Genomic DNA, 26,107 nt, shown 5'->3' with positions numbered 1-26,107 from the left:
GAGCTTCGGTGGTGCTGGGGTAGTTTTCTATCACCATAACAAATGACCTGAGAAGATCAGCTTACAAAGAGAAAGGGTTTCCTTTGGCTCCTGCTTTTGGAGGTTCCAAGCCACAATCAGCTGGCTATGCTGCTTTGGGAGTTGCAAAACAGAGTGCACGGGAGAGCAAAACTGCTCACCTCGTTCCCATGTAACAAAGAAAAGCTGCAAGAGTGGTCTCCCACCCCACTGAGAGGACACACCACCACTGACTCCCTAGGTCCTGCCTCTTAGAGAGTCTACCACCTCCCATCAGCACCTCCTATAGACCAAGCTTTGAATCGTTGGATCTTTGTGGAGACATTTAAGATACAAGCCATAGTAGGGCTTAGTGGGTGTTTCTAATGGGAGCCCTCCACTCACTGCGTGGGTTCTTCCTCTTAGAACATTATCCCATCTGTAATGAGGTCCTTACTAGGTCCAAGTTGATACAAGGACCATGCTTTAAAATCTGCAGATGCTGCAGACCTGGAAGCCTCAGGTATTTTGTTATAGTATCAGAACAGATTAAAAATGCCTGGGCTCACCCAAACTTCTTGACTCTGAGAACTGAAGATATTTGCTTGGAACAAGATTCTTTTTCTTTATTTGCCTAGAAGAATTCAAAACAGACAGTCAGCATTTGGTACATAGTAGGCTCTTGATAAATATTTTCCTGAAAAGGTTCTTCAGTAATCAAGAGTCGCTGGAGACAGGTCTGCCCATAGTCAACCTGCGCTTTTCTCTGCTTTCCACGGGGATGGGGAAGAACAGACATTAGTAGTGACATGTTAGGTCACAATGGGAGAAAAGACCATGCTTCTAAATACTGAGGTAATGAGGGTTTCCTGTAGGGGTGAGGGAAGGGGGTGGAAAAGGCAAGGTGAAAAGAAACCCAGTGTTTCTATACTAGAGGCAGAAATCACTTGGTAAGCAGGGGATGGTTTGTCTTCAAGGATGGCAAGCCTTTGGCTCTTGGCCATTAAGAAACTTCACAACTTGGGATGCTTCTCCTGGAGCCACTGTCACACCTCCTCCAGTGGCTTCTCTTCCCTCTGTTGTTAACACCCCCTTTTCCTCATTTAGTCTGGTTTATGCTGTATCACGGGCTCTCAGGGCCCAGAAGCTTAGTCGGGAAGGGTCCTTGGAAGGTTGTCTAATCTCTTTCTCCTTTTCTAGTAAGAACTCAAAGTATAGCGGATGGATGATAATAAAATAAAGTTTGTTTCTTGGGCCAGTGTTAATGGCTTGTCTTGCTGACCAGAGAGAAAAGGAGTGAAACTTTAATTAATTCAGGCAAAATCAATCATTAGCAACAGGAAGCAGGATGTGAATGGAGGCCAGCCAATAATGGGTTCCTGTCTCTCTTTTTCCTTTAAAGTTTCAATCAGTTCTCAGATAACGTGGGATTTGGACCATATTTTAAAGACAGAGTCCAGTTGCCCGAGGATAAGGACAGCAAACGCCTGACTGTCTCAGAAAGTGGCTGGGGAGACAAACTAGCAGCAAAAAGGGCAGGAGGGGTGGCTTTGCAGTCTCTCTGCCTCTGTGTTAGCCCTGGAATGGGACATGGAAAGACCAGAGACCACAGCTGTCCTCTGGATTCCTTTCTGTAGGAGCTGGAAAGCACTGGCTGTCTTTGAGCCTCATTCCTCCTCTGAAAATGAGTATCTATCTTGTTGGAAAGAAATGGCACAAGAAAGAAAAGAAACAAAACTCACAAGGTGGCAGGCATCACTGGTAGACCCTACTGAGAATCTCTGGAGGCAGCCGGGAAACACTGTATTAGTCAGTTAGGTGTCAAAGTCTGATAAACATTTATTTCCTGCACAGTTGTTCACCTTCCTGAAGCATTCTTCATGTTCCTCCTTTTTAAAAAACACACCGTGAGCCCCGTATAAAACATTAGAAAACACATTAAAAACTACGATTCTTATTCAGGAATCAACAGTAGAACTCCTTAACCCAGTAAACATGCAGACGCTTAGTGACCATTTTGCAGTTGTTCTGTTTGAATTAGGATCCAAAACTTGACACATTTGAGATTAGCGTTCTTAGATCTCATAAACAACTCCCCTCCATTACCTAACACAATATTTGCAGGTATACTTTAGGAAGCTATGTTATATTCTAAAAAGAGTTTCTAGATAGGGAGCAGGCAGGGATCCTGAACGATAATCTTGAAGTTTAATAGGCACAGGGCAGTTCTGGGCACCCTCTAGACTCATTCTTGAAAGACTTGATCATGTATGTTCCTGTATTCTCCTTATCACCCTGATCATGCATGTTCCTCTATAATTCTTCTCTCCCTGGTCATTCATGTTCTTGTACATTTCTTCTCTCCTTGATCATGCATGTTCCTGTATTCTCCTTCTCACCCTGATCATGAATGTTCCTCTGTAATTCTTCTCTCCCTGGTCATTCATGTTCTTGTACATTTCTTCTCTCCTTGATCATGCATGTTCCTTTATAATTCTTTTCACCCTGATCAAGCATGTTCCTCTATATGCCTTCTCCCCCAACTACCTTGCTATTCTGAATTCAGACTTCATGTATTACTAATTTTTTCATTTTAATTTAATTATTTTCTGTACCTAAATCTAGTCATATATTTAAAAGCTGTAGCAATTATATTATACTAGATGTGTTCCTGTCCATTGAGATATGTATAACCTAGAATTTAAAAAAATAGCTCCTAAGTGTATATTATGTGTATTGATTATAATCCCTCTGTTACCCTCTCTCATCTTCTTCCCAATCTGATTGAACCTTGTGTTCTACCCAACAAGTCTCATTCTTATTTCCATGTAGTTTGTTTGTTTTGTGGGTACGCATGTGTGTATGTGTGACCCATGTAGTTTAATTAATATTTATTGCATGAGCATTGATGGGGTTATATACTGGAGGTTCACCTGTACCTGCACACACACACCTGTATACACACATGTGCACCCACACATCTGTGTACACACACCTGGCCACACACATATCTATATACACAGATGGGTGCATGCACCCCCCCCCCCCCACACACAGGACTGCGGAGGGGGGTTGAGTCTTTTCTGGAACATCAGTGGATCTAATCAGTCTGAAGGTCGGAAGCATGCCTAGTTAACACTGCAGCCTCATGTGCAGCTTTGGCCTGTTCACCTGGTCTTAGAGGTCCTAGAACATCCACAGGGTGTTTCCTGGCAAGGTATTCTACTGCTGCTCTACCCAGGTAAGGCAAGCTAAGTAGGTACTTTTCCTTTAAAAAGGAAATGCTTCAGTTCTTTATATATTTTGGAGATCAAACCTTTGTCAGTTGCAGGGTTGGTGAAGATATTCTCCCAGTCAGTGGGTTGCCTTTTTGTCTTAGTGACAGTGTCCTTTGCTTTACAGAAGCTTCTCAGCCTCAGGAAGTCCCATTTATTCAATGATGCCCTTAGTGTCTGTGCTGCTGGGGTTATACGTAGGAAGTGGTCTCCTGTGCCCATGTGCTGTAGAGTACTTCCCACTTTCTCTTCTATCAGGTTCAGTGTGTTCGGACTGATATTGAGGTCTTTAATCCATTTGGACTTGAGTTTTGTGCATGGTGATAGATATGGATCTATTCTCACTCATATTTGGTTTCTAGCCATAAATAAAGGACATTGAGCTTATAATTCATGTTCCTAGAGAAGCTAAATAAGAAGGTGAATCCAAAGACAAACACATAGGCATCCTCATGAATATTAACCTTCATCAGGCGATGAAAGGAGACAGAGACAGAGACCCACACGGGAGCACCGGACAGAAATCTCAAGGTCCAAATCAGGAGCAGAAGGAGACGGAGCACGAGCAAGGAACTCAGGACCACGAGGGGTGCACCCACACACTAAGACAATGGGGATGTTCTATTGGGATCTCACCAAGGCCAGCTGGCCTAGGTCTGAAAAAGCATGGGATAAATCCGGACTAGCTGAACATAGCGGACAATGAGGAATACTGAGAATTCAAGAACAATTGTAGTGGGTTTTTGATCCTACTGCACGTACTGGCTTTGTGGGAGCCTAGGCAGTTTGGATGCTCACCTTACGAGACCTGGATAGAGGTGGGCAGTCCTTGGGCTTCCCACAGGTCAGGGAACCCTGATTGCTCTTCAAGCAGATGAGGGAGGGGGGACTTGATCGGGGGAGGGGGAGGGAAATGGGAAGCGGTTGTGGGGACGAGGCAGAAATCCTTAATAAATAAATAAATTTAAATAAAAAAAAAAAGGAAATGCTTCAGGGCGTAAGGGATTAGTCAAACAGCTTTGGAAGCCTCCAGACGGCAGCTTCTAGAGCAGGTTCACTTCTTCAGGAATAGCAAACGAGACTGAGACTAGTGTCCTGTCAACTCCAATGGCCTCTCCAGCCACTTCTCAAGCAGCATGGAGTTCATCTGGACCAGTCCTCACCTAAAGCCCTTCAGCTCCCTATTCTAGACAGCCCTGGGAACTGTCTTAGAGTCACAGGAGGAGATGGAGCAGGAAGTAAACTACATGCGGCAGCATGAAGCGCCCCGCTCCCCAAGCGTTTATTATTAGCAGTGAAGTGTGGACAGCTATTTTGGTCAAGCTGTGACTTTTGTTGATTTGTGTGTGTGCAGAACAGCTGTTTCTTGATGAGACACTCGTCTACAGGATTTAAGAAGTTTGGAAAAACTCAAGATGTTCTGTCTAAAAAGTGGCTTCCTGTATCCTGGCAGCTTGTTTCAAGTGGTAGTTTACAAGGGATACTTGGGTCTGTGGAAGTGTGAGACCTAACCACATGCCTTTTGGGGATTGTCTGCTATGGTGATCTGGCCCTTTCTGTATTACAAATTTCTAGAATCTTACTTCTGCTTCTGAATCCCCCACGTATAGCCCAAGTATGCCACTCGAACACATAGATGAATACGTACATCCTTGTATGGTGTTCTTATGACTTTGATAAAAGACATCTTTTGTTGCAGTCAGGGATTTACTTAGATTTATACTTAGTAAAAGTGACTTCCTCTTACTGCATTTATTTGTGTGTACATGTATGTTTATATGTGTTGTTTGGGGGGTGTGTGTATGTGTGTGTGCAAGTGTGTGTGCTACAGTGCTCATATGAAGGCCAGAGGACAACTTGAGGGATTCTGTTCTCTCCTTCTATCACATGGGTCCTGAAGATGAAGGTCAGGCTTACAGTTATGTCGGCAAGTGCTATTATCCACTGTGTAATCTAGCCATTTCTAGGGAATAACTTCTTTGTCAAAGATGATTATAAGCTGGTAAACTATTTTCTGATCTTTGACAAATAGATGATTCTTTATTTCATAGTTTTATTTTACATCATTTCAGGCACCACTTGTGAGGGCCACACTAAGAAATTCACTTTCTGTGGGCAGTAATTGGGTGTCTTGGTCGAGAGTTTGGTGCTATAATAGGATGTCTGAGACCGGGTGGCTTGTAAGAGAAGGACATTTATTTAGACTCACAGTTCTGTAGAGCAGACCCTTAGCTTCTCATACTGAATCACAGCCCAATGACAGAGCAAATGTCAAGTAAGTGCCTGTGGAAGAGTCAACAGGAGCCTGGGTGGGGGTGGTCCTGCTGTGTGTGGCTTGAGGCTCAGAGTCACCAATCCAGCCCCGGAGAGAGCTGCCTTAGTCCCACCAATGACTTAGCCTTCCACTCAAGGCCTCATCACCTCCCAGCCTGTTACTCTTGGTGATAAATTACGCTTTATAGTTTGGAAAGGAGAAACCATATTTAATTCACAGCTGTGCCCTGCAATTGAATGCAGTTTTGACGCTATCTGTCTGGAGGTAAAGTCAACTTCCACCGGATAAGGTCTCTGTCCCATAAGAGTTTTCCTGTTTCATCTATCCCATAGACCCCAGAAACTCAAGTCATTAAACTTGGCAGCAGTCGCCTTTACCCAGTGAGCTGTCTTTCAGGCCCACAACTAGAGGGTTATTTTCACCGCCACGTTCACTGTTGACTCCAGTTCTGCTAACTAGGGAGAAGGCGGTCTCTATCAAGTCTTTGGAAATCAATCGTAAATACCCAACACTTGTATAGTGCTGATCTCATGGGGGCGGGTAGTGGTGGTGAGGTGATCTAGTAAAAGAGAAAAAGGGTACTGATGTAGCCTTCTCCCTTGCCTCCTCTTCCCCGGATCCACTGTCAGAACAGGGATATGTAGCAGGGGCACCCAGTCCATCTCATGTTGAACATGAGCACAGAGAAGGTGCCTGATCCCCCTTCCGTGCCTTTTTCTCACCCTGCCCTGCCTTCGTAAACCAGTGTTTCAGTTTGCCAGTTCACTTCCCTTGTCCCTCTGCCCATTCCATGTTGAGCACCACATGTTGGAGAGTTTACTCCTTAGCCTTCCAATCACATGCTAAGGTTTCTACTCAAGTTCTTCTGTGAACTCTGCGTGTCACATCTAACTCCTGCTGTGAGAAGTCTTCAGGTAGGACTCAGTGACCTCCCTCATCAAGACCTGTCTGCAACCCTCAAGGTCACCAGCTTCAATCTTCCTGGCCAGCTCCATTCCAAGGTTCCTGCCAGGAAATCTTCCACAGAGCCATAGGCAGTCTCTCCACTCAACACATGCTTTTGACTCCGGGCTGTCCCAGCAGAGACAACCATATTGGTTCCCATTGAACATACACAGCATTGCTTAGAGATCAGATCTAAATACCTGTTTTACAATCCCAGGAGGGAGAGCCATTTCTATGTCAGATACAGTGTCCGTAAGTGGAAAAGAAACACAGAAGGCCCACACAGAGGTCAACTTTGGTTATTTAACTAACCCTTAATTGTCTGTGTTCTTCTTCCAACTGAAATGGTCATCACCAGGGAGATTGGGTACCAGGGTGCAAGAAGCTCCCATATGAAGGAGTTCTGGAAGCATATCTTTATGATCATTTTCACCCAGTGATGTTAAAAACCAAACAAAACTTGGTCCTCAGCAGAGACTTGAGCCTAGGGACCCTTTATTGGTCTTTATCTTGACTTTTGCTTCAAGCAACTGTAGTGAGGGTTTCATTAGCTGCTGTCCTATAAATTCCTTAAACTTAGGTAAACACGATCAGGGCTTTCATCCACCCAACTCCTGGTGGTGTCACCTTGGAACCTTAGTTTTTAACCCTCTTAATGTCTCTTTCATCCATTGAATTTCTTAATTTCTTCCTTTAAAGTTTTAAATTCTCACCCCTCCCTGTGGTGTGTGTGTGTGTGTGTGTGTGTGTGTGTGTGTGTGTGTATTGGCTGGGAGTAAGGGCGGACTATGTTCATGTGCCCTTGAAGACCCAAGGCATCAGATCTCTCTGGATCTGAGAACGCTCAGTCTGGCTTTTAAACTTCCCTTTATATACAGTTAACCATACCTAAAAAGCAAAAGGGAGATGATGGATTCATTTCCTATTGCCGTTGTAACAGTTGCCATAAGTTTGTTTGGGGCTCTCGAAACAATACACATTTATTCTCACAGTTCTAGAGGTCAGAAGTCTGAAATGGATCCCATTTCTTCGTCTTTTATAGCATTAGGAGGTGACCTGCATTCTTTGGCATACTGCCCGACCTTCATCTTTAAAGCCAGCCATTTTGTAGGATCTCTGCTCATTGTCACATCACCTTAAGAACCTGGTCCTTTGCTTTCTTTGTACAACGACCGGTCTACAATGAGCCCACTGTAGCTTTATCACTTCTGCCCCATAAGGTATCCACAGGTCCTACAAGCTAAGATGGGCTCCTTGAAGAGCCATTCTTTAGTCTGCGTACAGGAGATGTGGGAATGAAGTTTAGTGTGACTCAGTCTACCCTCACACCTGTTCCTATTTCTTCCTGGCTGTTGTCCATCGTTGTCAGTGGAAATATCTCAGTCACAGGCCATGTCTTCTCAAGGCTTTACACAGATGTTTTTCCAACCAGAAGATGCTGCTCATTCTTGCTGTGGGACACTCGTAGGCCCCTCTGGTCACGTTCCTCCAAATCTCTAGACTTTTTTTTCCTCATGTGTGCTCTGTATCAATCTTGACTTACCATTTGCAATACATGTTAGATTTCCATCATTCTGGTTCAAGTCCCTCATTTCGAGGAGGCTCTCAGCCTGAAGGCTGATGTAATATTTACCTATGTTTGTCAACATTGTGTCTCCTGGCTTGTGGCAGCCTATCTGGTTTCTGGACCCTGTTTCCATAACAAGCCCAGATCTAAAAGTTAATAACAGCTTCAGGGAGTTCCTATTCTTCTGTCTTCCGTGTTTGGATGCTGTAGTGCAGAATGCATTGATTGCTTTGAAAGCTTTAAGAAGTATTTTTAGGAAAATGCAAGTTTCCACATGAAAGTTTGGGACGAATCTCTGAAGAGTTAGGACAAGGAAAAAAAGAGATTTAGATCTCTGGGGACCAAAAAACGAAACAAAACATACATACCACCTCCCCTCTGGCATGCAGTCTCTGCCAAATCATGTACCCTCAAACACTGGTCCTTCTGGAAGAATGCTCCCCAGCCAAGGAAAAGCCATTCTGCTTCTTTTGAACTCCCACACAACAATGCTTTGCCTTCCATTGCTCATACCACCTCTTAGGGGTGGGAGGTGGGACAAGGGTGATTTCACACCTGTGATCAATTGCCTTGATCTCTCTTGTGCTGAGGTCACAGGTATGAACCACCATGCCTGGAGAACCTCACATCTTACCTGCATCCTCAGATTCACCTTCAGTTGGCATCAAATGTTCAGAACAATCATATGATGTAGGCATCATCATGCCGCTATTTTACTAACAAACACCTGCTCAGAGTCAGAAAGTAAACCCCACAAACCTCAGCTCTGCTGCATGGTATGCTAGCTCCAAATCAAGGATTTCTAGCACATGTCAAGGCTGCATTCCAATAACTCATCCCGTTCTTGTCTCCATGTAAAGGGGAAGCTATCAGAAGCCAGAAATGTTTATTAATATCATAAAGTATTCCCATGGTATCTATTACAATCTATGACAAACAGCCTTTGTTCCATTAAAGCCAGACAAGTAAACTATTATAGAAATGAACTTATGAAACAACAGATCATTCTTGAAAATGGAAACCCGAGAAATTATAAGCTTCTGTTTCAACATTTTCTTTTCCAGGGAAAGAGAAAGATGATTTGAAATCGAATTGCAGCAATAGAAACAGTCCTCTGGTCCTCATTGCTGTGTCATTATTTTCTCAACAACCCATTTTTAGTCATTAGGCAAAGAGAAACACTGAATAAGACCTCTGATTTCTCAGGTAATTTTTCTGACAATGCATCGTGAGAGAAGGCACCGAGTTAGCAAAGTGATGGAATGCATATTGGTGTTTAGTAAGATCTCGGTCTTGGTGTTCTCTGTTTCTTCTCTTTCCTTTTCTCCTTCTTTAATACCCCTTATTTATTCTTTCATCTTTTCTTTAGGATATGCTAAATGAGTTTAAAGTAGGAGCCACATGCAGTAGCAAGTGTTTAGTCTGCAGAGCCTCTCTGTAATTGAACATAAAAGAATGCTTGGCAGTTGTGGGTACCACCACTGTCCACAGAAGCTCTCGTGGGAACTTTGCTGACCCTTCCACCTTTGGAACTCAAAATTTCCACAAATATCTGTCTTCCTCAACTGGAGGGCCATTTCCCACTCGTCATTATCTAGCTCCGAACTGAATTACCAAAAGTCCAGCGTTCCTGCCAGCGCTATTTTGAATAAGATGGGAAATTGAAGGTCAAAGGGAAGCAAGCTGTTTCTGGCCTGTCCGTCTTGTCCCTACACTGTCTCTTTATTACCCCCAGTAACCTACCCGGAATAATAAGTATGTCAGAAACAGACAATAAAATCTTGGGAAATGTCCCAATTTCCATGAGAATCATTTAGTAGAGAGTGGACAGAGCTTGGGAAAAACAATGCTATTGTAAAAATACAAACTAAAGCAACATCTCAAGAGGAGAGATGTCACAGCATGGCTGCAGTGTGCTGGGCAGCCCCCTGAGGTCTTAGAAAAAGCAGCATCAATGAAGACAATATTACCTCATTCTCCATGCTTTCGGGATTGCGCATGTGACGAGGTAGAGACTGTCTGAAAGAAGCTTACCTAATTGTAAAGCACACATACCTACTGTGCCTATTCCATCTCCTTGTTCAATGCCTGCCTATCGTCCCACAGAGACCATGACAGACAGCCTTGTTTCGCTGAAGTCTGACATATAGATCAGTACAGAATGAATGTATGGATTCTGTGTATACAATGCTATGGTAGGGGCAGCACTTGTAATAACACACATGTTTATCAAATATTTACTCTGCACCAAAAAGCTGCTGTCTGCACCTCATGGATAGTTTAGCATCCTCATCATGGGGCTCCATCACCATTTTGTTACGTGAAGTGAGTTGTGTTCTTTAGTAACATGGGAAGGGACGCTGCCGGATGGTGGAAGGTAGAATAGAAGACACAGCCATGGGCTGTGACTCCACTTCCTTTTTCCCTCTCTGTGGATAGGCTCAAGGGGTAGCAGAGTTTGGAGGAAGGAATGACATCAGAAGGATTCTAAACTGGTGTGTGGTAGAGGATTTGTGGGGAAAGCTTGCGAGCTGTCAAGGAGGTGCTTGGTGTGCAAGAAATTGTGGGGGATAGCGGGAAACAAGACTGGTAACAAGAGACATAGACAGCCAGAAACTGATGTTTTGAGTTTGGGATAGACCAAGCAGGGCGTGGGGGGGGGGGTGGCGTGGAAAGGGGAGGGTAAGGCTAGTGAGTCAGATGTCACGGTAGTTCAGTTCTTCAGAACTGGTAAATTGAAATGTGGAGGAGGGAAGACGCATTGAAAGAATTTTCTGGAAAACGGAGCAACACATGTAGACAATCAGCTGTTGGAATGAGGAAGAGAGTCCATAAGGATCAGGGGGTACAGGTTATGAGAATGAGGTGGTTGTACTTACAGCTGAGATGGGTCATTGGGAATGCGTGGAAGGATGGGTAATGATGGCGCTACTCTCAGCCATGAAGATCACGGGTCTTTGCTTTTCTCACTTATGTGCCAAAGATGTTGAATGTTACAACTGTAAAATCTTACTATGGCTAGACGGTTAGCTGGAGTCTTATCTCCTGTTTCCTTTATTCCATCCTGCCCTTCCCTGCTCTCTGTTTGGATTAGAGCAAAGAAGTCAAATCTCATTCAAGCTTACCCAGCAAAGTGACTCTCACCATGTGTTTCCCTTTATTGCCCATGGCTTTTTGTTCCGGGTCTAAATTACGTGTGTTCCTTTCTTAGCACAGGACTTTCTGTAATCGCATGAGAAATTATAAACCCTGGGGCTTATGGTGTGCTGTGGTCAGTGTGCCAGGCACTGAGAGAAATGCCTCACACGCAGTAGCTCATCTCTCCACCACAAAAGATACTTAGGTAAGTACCATTGCTCTTGTTGGCAATGAGAAATCAAGTAAATAGGGTTCAGAAAGTACCCAAAGCCCGGTGGGTGGGCTGAGAAGTCTGAGGTGGCCATGCCTGACCTTGGTCACTAGGCTATCCCATTTTTTCCTTTAAGGAAAAGGAACTTTTGAGGAGTTCGAGCTTTCTGGAAAGTGATTCAGTGTTCCACTTGGCTTCTCTCAAGGAACAACCCGTTCAACATGTAGACGGTTGCTTCCAGTCCTGTAATCTGAGATGGGGTTTGCATCAATTACAGGCAGACATCTCTTTTCTGCCAAGTGCAGGGCAGAGATTAAACAGGGGTTGGAGTATTATTTGTGAGCGTGAAACAGACTGGAGATCTGGAAAGTATCTTATGATGTCATGGAGATGGATCCAGGTGTTCACATGACACAGTTATCCAAAGCAACTGGCTGCTACTCTTGCCTTGATGGCTTTTCTTGGTAATGGAAACTTCTCCACATTTATTGTTGACTATTTCCATGGTTTCCCCACAGTTATGGTTCATAAATTCTCCCAAAAGCCTTCTGTTTGAATTTGAGCGATCTCTCTCTCCTTCGCGAGAGCATTATAAAATTATACTTATAAAATTCTGACATTTGAATCATTTTAGATGGACACTGTTATTTTTAAGGGTCTTGTTTGAAGCTCCAGAGGCTCTGGTGGTCTGTCCAGGGTCTGCTGCTTGGGTGGAGGTGTCATCTTAAGTTGAACTTCAAGCTCTGCAGCTCTGGGTTCAGAATCACTACAGACATCGTTCTCTCCATCCTCCCACCTCTGCTCCCCACCTCCGCAGTCCCCCATTTGTCCTGGTCTGGGTGACAATGGGCAGACACATGCAGCTATGGTGGGATGGGACAGACTAGTTCTAGAGGCTTAAATGGCAGTGTTGTGACCTTTTGTCCAGAGGAGTTTTCTCTCTCTCTCTCTCTCTCTCTCTCTCTCTCTCTCTCTCTCCTCTTCTTTTTTTTCTCTCTCCTCTATTTTTTGTTTACTTCTGTGTCCCAAACACTGGCTTCAACACTATGGGGAAGAAGCTATGTAGTGTTTTCTCAATGATTTATGGAGAAGAGATATGGAAATAGCATACAGTTCTCCATCATCATTGATTTTTAAGCTCAGGGTTACAAGTCCCCAAGTCAAAGGAATATTGGGAGTGAGAACTCGTACTGAGCGCACAGATGTTAAATAAGTAGAGATGCTGATGGCGAAGATGATGGTGACAGTGGTCACAATGGCAGTAATAGCAATAGCTGGCATGCGCAGCATACTAGTTATGTACCAGGGACTGGGCCAACCTGCACTGTCATTATCTCTCACGTACTCACAGGAACGTCTTATACATCTCCTAATTCATCCTCATTTTACTGATCAAGTTGTTGAGCCCCAGGGTTACACGGCTTGTGTAAAGTCACTCAGATAGTAAGTGACTATTGGAAAATAAGGCGATCTATTCAAGACCAATTCTAGGTTGTTTTTGGTAAGGAACCAACTATATTAATTGTTAGTTGTGGGTGGTTGTTTCTCAATAACCTTGCAAGCAAGACCACTGTAGCTACAACGAAACCAAACTGAACACATACTTTTTGAGCAAACACTTAACGAGCTGATGAAAAGTGTTTATATAATTTATTCCACAATATCAACAAAGTTCCAGTTGTTTGTGTTCCTCTTGCGCCTTGTATGAAAGATTCACTAGCCCACAACAGGGTCGGAGAGTTGAGATTCTGATGCCCTCGTGGTTGATACTAGACAAAGGAAAATCTCAGCGTCAATGATGGGATCTGGGGCTAAGCAGGGGTCAAGCCACAGGCGCCATCCCTAGGAGTGAAGGGTGAGGTGCATCTTTACAGACTCAGTTTACCTTGTACGAGGTAAACACAACAGGCTTACCAGTCCACACGAACCTCACTCCTGTGACCAGAGAGAGACCATTATTTGTAGCAAACATTCTGTGTACAGTGATTTTGATCAGATCAGAGGGAACCGTTATAGATGGCCCCACAGGAGCTGAACTTTCTAAAGAGCTTGCTGATCACCACTGAGAAGTGAATCTCTGACTGGAGCAAGTACCCCGTGACTCTATACCCACCTCACACTGTTGCAATCGGAAGCAGGCAAGAGTGTAATGAGCTAACACGAAGGCACCAAGCAAAGATACTGCTCATCAGTCTGTTAAAGAAGCAAGAGAGGAGAAGAAGAAACTGCATATGGCCCTGTTTTTTAATGGGCACTCTGATCTTGTGAAAAAGCTTATTTAAACAAGTGTCATATTGACTACCTACATGTGTGTATGTGTGTGTTTGTGTATATACATTTGCACAGATGACAACCTTGGCTGTCATCCCTTGGAGTTTTATTTATTTTATTTTCTGAGATAGGCTCGCTCTCTGGTCTGTAACCCGCAAAGTAGGCTAGGCCGACTGACTGTCCAGTGAGGACCTAAGGACCTACTTGTCTCCCACTGTCCAGAAATGGGATTATAAATATATGTCACAGTTCCTACATTTTTTAAAACCTCGTTTCTGGATTCTTCATGCTTGCAAGCTGAGTACTTTATCCACTGGGCCCCTCCCCAGCACTTTGTTGCCTTGGCCTGTGAGGGCATCCGAATGACAGTAGTCTGGGCACAGCGGAGGTAAGAGCTTGCACACAAAGCGGCAGTGATTGTTATTAAGTCTGACAGGAAATGGTTGACCATAGCAAGAGCTTGGAGGATGTATGAGATAAATGTGTTTTCTATAAATATACCATATGTGACAGCTGGCATTGTCAATTCCATGTTTCCAACCATCTTATAGTTCAGAGTGTCATATAATGTAGCCAGCCACACGAGCCTTGGGAAACAGCTGTCACTGATGCAGCCACATCTCAGTTCCTTAACAATGACAGCATGGATATCTCTTGCCGTCGTTCTCCACCTTTCTCCCACTTCTGTCACTGAGGGCTGTTTTATGCAGACTAATCCTAGGTCATTTACCTAAGGTACCAAATAGAAATGACATAAATCAGGTAAGAAGATGGGCATGTATTTTAATGTACCACTCTGTATTAGATGGCTAAAGCAAGTGCAATGGGTGGTTTCTTTTTAGCCAGGTGGAAGTAGTAGATGCCAGAGTGAGGGAGTCTTTCCCTATTCCAGTGGCCCGGCCCTGCCTTCACCCAAACTTTGAGTGCTGATCATGACTAAAGCAGTATGTTCTGAAGAACTCTGGGAGGGGTCGGGGGGTAAGTGAAGATGGTAGATAACAAATATGATGTGTGTGTGTCTGTGTACACATTTCTGTAGGTATTTATCGCTTTTTTAGGAAGGAAGAAACATACAGTTTTCCACTTTTGTGGAAAGGATCCAGATCCAAGGTTCTTTAACCCACAGCCATTGTGACGCATGCCTCTTTGTGACCAGCAGGGGGCATCTGCAACATAGATTTGGGTTGCATTGAGTTTAACCATCCAATAATAGATCAAGGCTTTTGGAAACCTGGGTTGAAAATGCTGCTCTACACATCCCAAGCTTCCAGCAGAGTGTCTTTCTTCATGGATGTACTTGAAATGCGTCTGGAGTCTAGGATTAAACCTGTGTGTGACTGCCAGATGCGTTACAAGCACAGGGCCCCTAAAGGCCCCTCTGTGTCTTCAACATAGTCAGATGTAGCCTTGCATTATTTTCAGCTTTCTCGTCTCCTTAAAATATATCCTATGTGAGCGATGTGGATAACTGGATCTGTGCCCCACTTAAGCCCTGCCTGCCTGTTTTCTTCTCCCTCTCCACTTTCTTGTTCTTATTTTTAGGACTGGAAAGCTATGCAGGCCCTTGCCCATGCTAGGCAAGCACTCACCACCCTTCCTCCTAAGCCTCACACCTCTCTATCGCCAGCGACTTTATAGGGAGAAACCGAACTCAGTCATTTTGTGGTCCTTGCAGCCGTCTGGTGGCTTTATGTCTCCCCAGTGAACCTAATTAGTCGAATGTGATTTGAAGCAGTCATATTCAGAAGATCGCAGGGAGTTGGGGGGGGGCATAGCTGAAGATGGTTGCTAACAAACATGGGGGGTGCGTCTGTGCATTTCCATGGGTGTTTATTGCTTTTTGTAGGAAGCAAGAAGGCACATAGACTTTTCCCCTTATATCTCATCAATGTTTTCAGTGATAGAGAAAACATCTACAATATAGTTTGTACGGTGTACAATTGTGCCCTTTGGAGCTGTTCCAAACATCACCAGGGCCAGAAACGCCATCTTAATCCTTGAAACATCCAGAATCCGAGCTTCTCTATAGGTTCTCAGTCACATTGTCTCCAGTGCAGTTCTATTTCTAAAGAGGCTGAGCGGCTTCTGTTTGTAGGGAGACCTGGTGCTGGCCTTGCCTCTGAAGGTTAGAACTTGGGATTCCAACCCCCTGGCCAGCGTCCCCACACGGGAGCGACTATTCAGACCGTTGGTTGCAGCTTGAAGTCACTGACGTGACTCATCTCTAGAACTATCTTCCTCCGAGCCTGCAATTAAACTCTCAGCTGGGCGTTTCCAATTGATTTTATTTCAGAACAAGTTTTTGTTTTTGTTTTTCCCACTTGTAACACAAAAGGATAACAAGAGGAGGGGGGAGGTAGACCAGAGAAGATATAAATCATTCCTTGTTAATCAGCATTAATGTAATTTAACCTGGGAAAAATGCCTAGTGTGCAGTCAAAGAAAGCGAGAGATTGTGGCTGGCGAGGTAAACAAATTAGAAAGTTTTCCTCTCCAGATAGAGATGCTTATGAAACCAAATTGATGTCAGATGCATTCAGGTTTATCATTAAAGTGGAGGGGGAGCTAATTCGGCAAGGTTGAGCTAATTTGGTTTTCCTGTGGATTTGTGCTATTCCCACACTTGTCTGAGACTCCTGACGGGAAGGAAGGCAATCGAGGTGAAGCCGTTTTCCAGGAACTCTCAAGCAGTGTAGCAACTCTGTGTTCTTTCTGTTTGTTTTGTTGTTCTAAGATGCTCAGTATTCAGAGTGGTTATGCCTCTATCATTTGTCAACTTTAAACGATTACCGCTTGGTGAGCATAAATGCAATAATAATCATGCTTTTCTGTGTTGCTGCAAATGAATAATTAGGTCAGGTGACTTCCCGCTAACTTCCCAGTGTCCTCTCCATCAGCCTGTATTTTAAGGCAGGAATGAAGTGCTTCCCAAACAGTATTTTCCAAAGAACACTGCACACACACACACACACACACACACACACACACCTGCATTCCCGAGGCAAACAAGAGGAAAAGAGTACCTGGTATTCAGGTATAGTTACCAGCTCTGAGAAGGGAAAACACACACAAACATATACGTGTGTGTTTATATAGTGAGTATTGTACATCTCAGGGTGGCTGTGTAGCCAAGGGCAAGCCTAAACTACTCATCTACCTGCCTTTGCCTCCTAAGTGGTGGGGTTATAGACCTTTGCCACCACACGCAGTTTAACTGGCTCTGCAGGTCAAACCCAGGGCTTCTCCCATGGGAGGTGAACATCCAGCCAACTGCGATTCATCCCCAGCCTCAAAACGTGATTTTTTTTTTTTTAAAAAATAGCTGATGTAAACAGCCCTTCTCTAGATCACTCCACACACACACAAAGCCAAACCCACTGAACAAATGATATAGAGAAGACATTCCTGGGGTTTGGGGGACGCCTTTGAATTGCCTTTTCTCCACCTTTAACTCTTTCTTACACTCATGCCAAGTGTGCCACAGGCTAGGTGCAGCATGGTGTCCCTTGTCACCCTTCCATTGGGAAGAAGGAGACATGACAGCCTCGTTTAATTCAGCAGTCTGATCTCGATGTCACATTTCACGAGCCAGCGGTTCATTCAGGGCCTTCTCTCTGCCGTGAAGGCCAGTCAGGTGAATGTCCCCCAGTTTGTGAGGAACACAGCAGGTCTCGCTCATTTGGGTGATGACTGGCCATTCTCCAACTCTACCTCTGCTTCCCTTGAGAAGTCCCCTGGACTCTCCCTAAAGGGGACTGGGACTTCCTCTGCAGGGCCTGTTCCCTTCTGGAAAGCCCAATGTAAGATCTCAATGGGCTGTAGGCACCTGGACAGCAAAGACCACAAGGTCTATGGGTGTTCGTGTGTTTATTATGTGCTACCTAATACATCAAACATAGTTTGTAAATTAGTAAGACATGTATGCATGAATGAATGAATGAGTGAGTGAATGAATGCATATATTAAAAATGCCCAACTGCTTTGTTCTAACTACCCTCTAATGCATGACTATTACTCGTGCATAGGAGATTATAAACCAGTATCTTTCTACCTTATAAAAGAAAATGGCTTAGATAAAGCAAATGAGAAAAGGTCAAAGACATAAAAGGGGGGGGGGGGGAGGAAGAATAGGAAGCCCCCAAACATGAGCACTGACCACTAGTGTTTATGTAAGTGTTGGTGGGTGTGATGTGTCGAGGTCGGCATTTGCTATTATCTCTCCTTATGTGCAAAGGAAAAGGTATATGGAGGCCAAGAGGCGGGGACTCTTTATCAGATAATGCAGAGAGAAGATAAACCTTATATCTCTGGCCGTAATGCTACATATTGACCAGCAGAGGGCAGCTCCAAGGGCTACCTACATTTCCCAAACAACTCCCAATAATAATTTTATTCCAATTAATGTAATATGGATAGTCGTACTTCCTGAGTTAGAATACTCGAGGAAGCTTTCGTGATTTAAAAAATAGCCTACGTAATTTTTCGACCCCTCTATTTGGTGCTTTAGGTAGGAAACAGGTTAAATCTGTGGAAACAGCGATGATGCAGCTGAAGCTAACTTTGCAAATGCAGAAATGTGTCCAAACACTGTGCCTAGTGACTCACACACGCTAGCACCTTTAATCATCACAAAAATCTGAGAACTTACCATTCCAGCAGTACCGATTTCCAAGCCAGAAAAACTTAACATCAGATAATTTAAGTAACTTGTAGAGCCTGGGATCAAGGGAGAGGTATCTTATTCAATGTGTTATATAAGACCCACCTATCAGAATACTTTCGATCACAATGCTTTGTTCTGCTGAGCTCTACTTGATGTTACAGAGTGCTAGAGCTAGCTTTGCTCACCGAGAACCTTCTAGAGAAAAAATGGAAGCAAAGAGAGATATAAATAGATATCACAGAGTTAACTATTTCTAAGTCAGTTACAGCATCATATTTTGATCTCAAAGAAAGTTCAATGTAGTAATTGGAGATCTGTGGGATTTGTAGGTTACAAGACCAGGCTTTTTAAACTTTGGCTTTAATATATGCATAGTTATTCATCTTGGCCATGTGTTTCACCTCTTTGTCATCTCTGTGCATAAATTAAGAATGTTTGCACTATCAAAATCCTGCCTGGCTACAGTGTGACCCCATCATAGCTCTTTAAGGCTTTGCTGATGTTTGATACTGACTTGGAGACAAATATTAACAGATTGGTAAGAAACAAAATCAGGATAATTTTAGTTCACCGTGACAAATACTATTGAGTATTTGCCAGGTTGCCAAGCAACAGTACCAGGCACAAAGATTAAAAGGCACTTAAGACTCAACTCCCACCTTTAAAGGGTTCTTCTATACAGCTTGGAAAACAGGCACGGATCAATAACCATAATGCAGTACAATGACCCAATAAACCCGATCTTAAAAGTGCATGTGGGATGCCACAGTGACAAAGGAAGGGCAGTCTGGGGTGTCCTGGGAACTCGTATCCAAGATTAGCATTTTAGGGCTGGCGAGATGTCTCGGCTGGTAAACATGCTTTTAAGACAGGCCAATAACCCGAGTTTCATCCCTAGGAAACACACAAGCCTGAAGCTGTGGATCACACCTACAACCCTGGCACTCCTACAATGAGATGGGAGGTGGGAATGGGAGAGTTACCTTGGATCTCCCAGAGCATCGATTGGGGGACTCAGAGGAGCAGAAATAGAAGACTTTGACTAAACAAAAATTGTCTTCTGGACTCCACAGATGTGTCTTGGCAAATGTGAACACACACACACACACACACACACACACACACACACACACACTATAGGTACATATATGTAGATAGATGATAGATAGATAGATAGATAGATAGATGTATATACAGTTTTCCATGGTCTGTTTAAAGTATAAAATAAAGGTGATTTTCTTCAAAAATTGGTTTTAAAACTAGGTGAAAATCTTCACATCCTGTCCTATGATGGAAGACCATCTGGAATTCTGACCATATCTGCTCACTAAAATGCTGAAGTTAAAGGACTATTGAATCTGTGGCCCATCTGCTGGAGATTCTTCTCCTCTATGAAGGCTGCTGTGAGGAGGGTACTACAGCAGCTATAATGGGACAGTGAGCAAGGATTTTTAGAACAGTTCAGCCAAACGTAGTTTAGTTCTAGGATTGGAAATGGCTTACGAAGGCATCTAGCATTGCTCTGTCATTTCATAGAAAGGGAACAGCGATCTGTCAGTAAAAATAAAATCAAACTTGCCCCAGTTGATGGCCAAGCTAGACAGTTCAGTTAGTAATTAGATATTTGAGAATTCTGGAGACAGACTGATCAGGCTTCACCACATATTGACTGGGTTGCATTGAGATATTTAAACTTCCTCTCATTCAGTTTTTTTTTCTGTGAAATGGGAATAAGACTGGATTACCAATCATATGGAAATTAGAAAATATGAAGACAACATTAGAATGGGATAAGATAATACAAATTAGTCAGTGTCTTCTAAACACTATTATTGGAACTTGGGCATCCTATTTTCTACCCTGATATTCTTTTTGTCGCAACAGGAGTGAAAGGAGCAAATGAGGTTCTTTCCATTTTTCTTCCTCTGATGCAGAAAGAAATCACTGTTTTAGATTTGTGTGCTCGTGTGTCATTCTTGTTCCCTGACATCTTTCCTTTCAGGGCCAAGGAGATCAAGATCAAGTTGGGAATTCTCCTCCAGAAGCCAGACTCTGCTGTTGACCTTGTCATTCCATATAATGAGAAGCCGGAGAAGCCAGCCAAGACCCACAAGTGAGTCATGAATATGGATTCCGCATATTTTCCTCCAGACGATGGCTGTTTTTCCGTGTACAGCACCATCATTCATCTGTAGCACTACCCTTTCAATTGCTCACTGAAGATCATTTGAGTCCTCAGAGAGTCAGTTCATAAATATTTTATTTTTTAACTCCTCCGTGTATAGACCATAACATTAAATATTTGCAGAATGAAAAGAAGTAGAACCTTGCCTCATCTTTGAAAAGATGAACTGTACTTTATGAAGTGGCAACAGCCCCTCAGCTATTGACTGTAAGGGCAAAGCATCTGATAATTTATTGGCTGGGGTCAAGTAACCCTGATCCAATTAGTTATGAGCCCGTCACACTCACCAAAAAGTAATAGCCAAGCCTTTTCCTTGGAAGGGAAATGGAGCAAGATCACACTAAGGAAAAAGCAGACAATTTAGGACTCAGCAGTCTCTTCTTGAACATACAAGGTTCCCTTCCAGGTCCAGTAGAAGAGAAGAGCCACAGCTTCAGGGCAGGATGAAGATTTGCCTAGCTGTTCCCACACCAAGCATTGTTTTCCCAACTTATAAAAAACATAACTCCCGACAGAGATTTTACAGTCCTCTGTGTCTCAACTTCAGCTTTGTATATCTTCCCCACCCGTGCCCTTCCATCAGTGTAGGCATGGCAGGAAAGCTTGATTCTACACCCATGACTCCACCTACTTTAACTCAGTAACGCCATCCACACCATCACATGGTCCACCATCTTCCATTAGCTCGCTAGACGCTTACTGTTCAGACAGATGCTCTCAATCTTCCCTTTATAGCAGAGGTACCCATAGAAATGAAGAAGAAAGGAAGCCAGAAAGTTAAAAGGATGCCAACTCCTTCGTCATGCCACCTAAAAGCTTCAAGATCACAGACGTGTGGGGAAAGTACAGGAGTTCTTTTTAACTTCCATTTCTCTTTCTTAATTTAATATTTGTATAAATTGGCCAACCCATTCTTTGTCCAAATGACCTTCAACTTAATAATAGTTGACTGTCTGGAAGATGCAGAACTGGGTTATTCTGCTTTAAAGTCATTTTCCATCATCCTAAGTGGATATTTCCATTTTCCTCCTTTTATTACTTCAAAGTGTTCCCAAACCGGAAGTGAGGCATAATTGGATTTTCTACATTTAAAAAGGAGAAACTAATTGAATGTGAAGCCCGAGGCCGCAGGCTGCCTGTCCTAGTAACAGCAGAACCACACTGCATAGCCAGCGGGTCAAAAAGTCTATTTTGAGGCAAACAATGTGGTAATTATTGATCTGTTGGGATTAACATCTCAAATGTAGCTCTCTATTTCCTGCTTTGATCTCTTCTCTAGAACGCCACACAGACACCCGAACCACTTGGCTCTTAGGGAGTCAAGAGAGCCACTGTTGGAGAAACCCAGGCCTGAAATTCATTGTCTTATTTGCTCTTCTTGTCTTCTATCCCCTCTCTTCTTCCAAAAATATTGTTTGTCTTTGAGAAAAAGAACAACCCCTCTCATCCCCAGGGGCTGCTGTGTGTGACTGCCGCCTTCCACCGTGAACTGAACGAGTGCCCCTTGCAAGCACGCATGCTCTGCTCTGCCTCTTTACATAGGGTGGGTTTCTGGGCTTTTAGCCTTCAGGGAATGGCCTTGCTCTTCCTGAGCTCAGCCAAACTCATATCTTCACTTACACATTTCTCTGTATTTTTTTAAATCTGATTTATTTTCTGAGGAGAAAATAAATCTCTTGATTGAACATATGTATTTTTAGCTTCTCTCATCTTCTTTGGGCAATTACTTTGAGTAAGTACTTTCTATTTTGTAATATATTTTAACTTTTCATCTGACTAAAAAAAATGAGACCCTGGAAAACAACAGAAAACAAGCTATCCATAGTCTTATGCCAAATCCCAGCTTCTATTATTACTTCAGGATTCAAAATCTGGTCCTGGGTCTTCTTCCATTAGGAGATAACAAGTATTATTTCATGCTGGAAAAAATTCTCTCCCTCATCCTTTTGGCTCTTACACCTTTCTCTCTCTTTGCTTTCATTGGATGATATTTGCAGACTTTCATCTGCTCTGTCAGCCCTACTTCCTTGATGAAGGTGTTGTTCCTAAGGCTGGGTGTCTGACTCAACACAGACTTGACCTGTTTTGTCTTAGCTCCCTCCTTATCAGAACTCTCTTCCTTAACTCCTGGCCCTGTCTTCCCCTCTCCCTCCCCTCCTTTGCCCACTCTCTGTCTTTCCAAAGGCTCAGAATGAATGATAACCAAAATTTGTAAGCTACATACATTGAGTTTGTAATAGCATTATGGTTTGTAATATGCTGAATTACAAGATGTCAGGGGCAGACACTCTTTCAAGCAGGTTTTTATACTCTAAACGTCCTTCTTTGAGGTTTTTAAACTCTAAATGTTCTTCTTTGACATCTGTTATCAATTTTTAACTGAAAGTATTGATATTATTGTGTTTACCACTTTAAAGCCCCAGAATGACCTCCACAAATAGCTAGTCCAAACCCTGGCTGGTGACGAACAGTCACAGCATGGTATCCTGTGTGTTCCTGCACCAGGTTAACTGTAGAGTGAGCCTTGACAGGGAATATGTGCAACTTTACGGATACAAAGAAAAGGCCTTTCAAAAGTATGTAACATATTCATGGTGCCAAAAGGCCATGGGTCTAAGGACACAAGAAATGCTCATGGACTTGAGCCTGCGTGTGTTCTCTAGGACAGTAAGGAAGAAAAAAGGGGGCGCTCACAAATGACACCAATGAACTCGAGGTTTGTTTTCTTTGTCAGAAGCAAGAACCCAGGAAAACATGATCAAGCATAATCAAGTATATATACACCAGACACTGTATAGATCACCAACTAAATCAAAACAAAAAGGAAACCAAAACTATAAAATCCAGCCATTGGTGCCACCAAGTTAAATTCTTTCCCAAGACTAGTATTGACCTATGTTGCCAACAGGTGTAGCTCATGGCTCTGTTCATTCAAATCTAAATAGTGAGTCATCTGTGGTTTTCAACAAAGCTGCCTCTGGGTAAACGGAGCCAGACTTTGGTTACCTATCAATTTGGCCCCTGTTTATTGAAAGAAGTCCTTCACAGTATATTTTGCTCATGACCCATCAGGTCTAAATAAACATGGATTGAGTCTTTATCCAATGGCCAACAGATGGGAACTCTAGATGAGCTACTTGCCTTGTTTTGATGTCCATATGCAGGTTCCAAATTGAACATATTTTCTTCGTCTTTGCAGCCAACCTCACTTATTCCTTCAGACTGCTTCTGTGGGAATAAGAAGAATGGGAACGTTCTCTAGGAATGATACCTGACCTTTGCAGGGGTTGTGTGTCCTATTCGTATATGAACTATTTAGCAAGTGGAAAGCAGTTAGGAGGGGAAAAAGCTGTCGTTTCCAAACCGATGTGGTCACTTCCTGAATCAGGTGGTATTTGCACTGGACATTATAAAACACATAGTCAATTACTCCTATAAATGTTTATCTTGTTTTTCATCTGAGCCAGCTTCCTCCCTGTCACTCACACCCACACAGGGAGAGCTCTGTGCTCACACTCCGTGGTCAGCAATGACCTTGCCAATCCGGATGCTCATTGGTCATTTGGATCTGCATCTCTCTTGTTTCCAAAGAAGTCACGCTTAATGAGGGCTGGCAAATTCTGAGAATCAGGACAGGATGAACCTGTTACCTCCTCGACTGGTAATCAGAACTCTGGGCTACATGCCGTGGGGGGATCTGTCCTACTCAACTATGTCCTTAAATCAATTTGGTCTAATTTCACCCCCAAGCAGGCTCAGCACATGTCTCTTTCAGGAATTTAATCTTGGTCGTGATGTGCTGCTGATATTGACCATTACTTGGCTTTATAATGAGACCGTTTGGGACAAATTGCATCTGGTAACATGTGTAAGTCAGGGCACCTGCTCGTGGCATTGCTTCTTCCTGTGTGCCTTTATGCTAACCAAAGAACAAGGGCAGGACAAGCTATTTCATTTTATGAGACTGTTTATAAAATCAGGAGGCTCAGGGAGTGACCCAGGCCTACCCTTTGCTTTGAGTTAGTTCCTATTGTCCCATTGTATAACAGTCTCTTGATTCTGAGAACATCTGGACTTGATGGTTGTCTGCTATATGTAAAGTACTAAACACATTGTAAACTTGTTCATGCAAAATAATATATATTATTTCTATATATAATATAGGTTACAATAAAGTATAAACACACACATACACAATACACATACACGTGTGAATTGTCTCAGTTACTAAACAATCTAAGACCTTGGGGATAAAAACACATCTTCAACTTTGTCTCAAAATAAATGTTTTGCCAGTCTGCTTTAATTGGATGATAAAGACCAAATGTAGTCATTCAAGGGTTCAAACTCGGTGAACACAGGAAGATAAAGTCAGCTCTTTCCCCTCAGACAACAGCAGCTCACCTTTGTGCATTCTGATGAAAGAAGAGACTTGGTGGTTAACAAAGTACAGCTGTGGGCTTTCTGTGGATGCAGATGTTCAGGTAACAGCAGTCAAGGCATAAGTTATATCTTGGTGACTAAACCTTTTGAGTCAGTGTCTCCAGCATTTAAGCTTGACACTCTGACTTAGGAGATATTAATGCTTTTCTTTTGGAAAAAAAAAATCTTCCAAAAGGGTCTCTCTATGTTAATTGGAAGGAGAATAATAAATAAATATAGATTTTATTTTTCAACCATACTTCTAATATGGGACAAAATCAAGCTGACTATCTTCTATTAGTCTTAGTGAGATGACTTTGGCATTGGGATGTAGAATCAAATACCACATCTATTAAGTTAGTAGTGAAACTTAAGATTAGTTTACCCTCTGTGACGGGATGATTGGATTTCATTAACACATTTGAAATAAAGATTGTCTTTGGACTTACTCCTATGGAATATATAAGACTGTTAGACATGACCGCAGAACAAACAGACTCCAAAAAAGACCTGTCTGGTCAGATTGTTCAAAAGGCAATAAAAATGCACTGTAGATACCAGATAGCCAACAGCTCATGAGACCCAACTGCAGAAAATAATCCTACTACCCAATCCTGACTGTTGTGTCGTTTCCATCTGAGAAACGAGGATCGAGTCGTTGTCATGCATGTGGTTAACTTCCTTCTTACGCGGTCACCCTTCTCTGTCCTTATCATTGATTTAGGCCCTCGCTGGATGAGGCCCTGCAGTGGCGCCATTCCCTGGACAAGCTTCTCCAGAACAACTGTAAGTTCACGTGGTTCTCGCGAGGGTCTGAATGGGGACAAACACAGAGCACCTTCTTTCTGCTCATGTCCTTTTCCAAGTTGTGGTCTGAACACAGAAAGGGCATCCTGAGGCTGGAGTTGTCCAGATGGCCAGTAGGGAAAGTGTTGCTGGAATTCTAATGGGTCTTACTAATAAAAACCCAGAGTCAGATACTGGGGTAAATGCTGCAAGATCAGAGAAACACAGCAGCTAGCCACCAGAGAGACTTTTCACCTCTACTGAATCCTCAGACTGAAGGGGGGCAAGATCCTGTGCCCACGAATTCTCAGAATGAGTGCTCTGAGCTCCTGTCTCCTCCCGCCTTATTATATTCCTTTCTCCACCCAGCCA

The 26,107-nt window shown here is 43.2% G+C and overlaps 1 protein-coding gene across 2 annotated transcripts in view; it reads left to right on the top strand.

Moving 5' to 3' along the window:
* The window catches only part of LOC121442029 (regulator of G-protein signaling 5), a 38,924-nt gene that overhangs the window by 2,686 nt on the left and 10,131 nt on the right, over window positions 1-26,107 (top strand). For both annotated transcript variants that reach the window (XM_041643463.1, XM_041643461.1), the window contains exons 2-3: window positions 20,345-20,455; window positions 25,674-25,735. In XM_041643463.1, the coding sequence (XP_041499397.1) occupies window positions 20,345-20,455; window positions 25,674-25,735 (173 nt within the window). The remainder of the gene's footprint in view (window positions 1-20,344; window positions 20,456-25,673; window positions 25,736-26,107) is intronic.

The sequence above is a fragment of the Microtus oregoni genome, unplaced genomic scaffold (assembly GCF_018167655.1).
Source record: "Microtus oregoni isolate MIOR12 unplaced genomic scaffold, Mior012 000086F_ref0000336, whole genome shotgun sequence".
Taxonomy (NCBI): domain Eukaryota; kingdom Metazoa; phylum Chordata; class Mammalia; order Rodentia; family Cricetidae; genus Microtus; species Microtus oregoni.
This window is presented reverse-complemented; position numbering and strand designations above follow the sequence as displayed.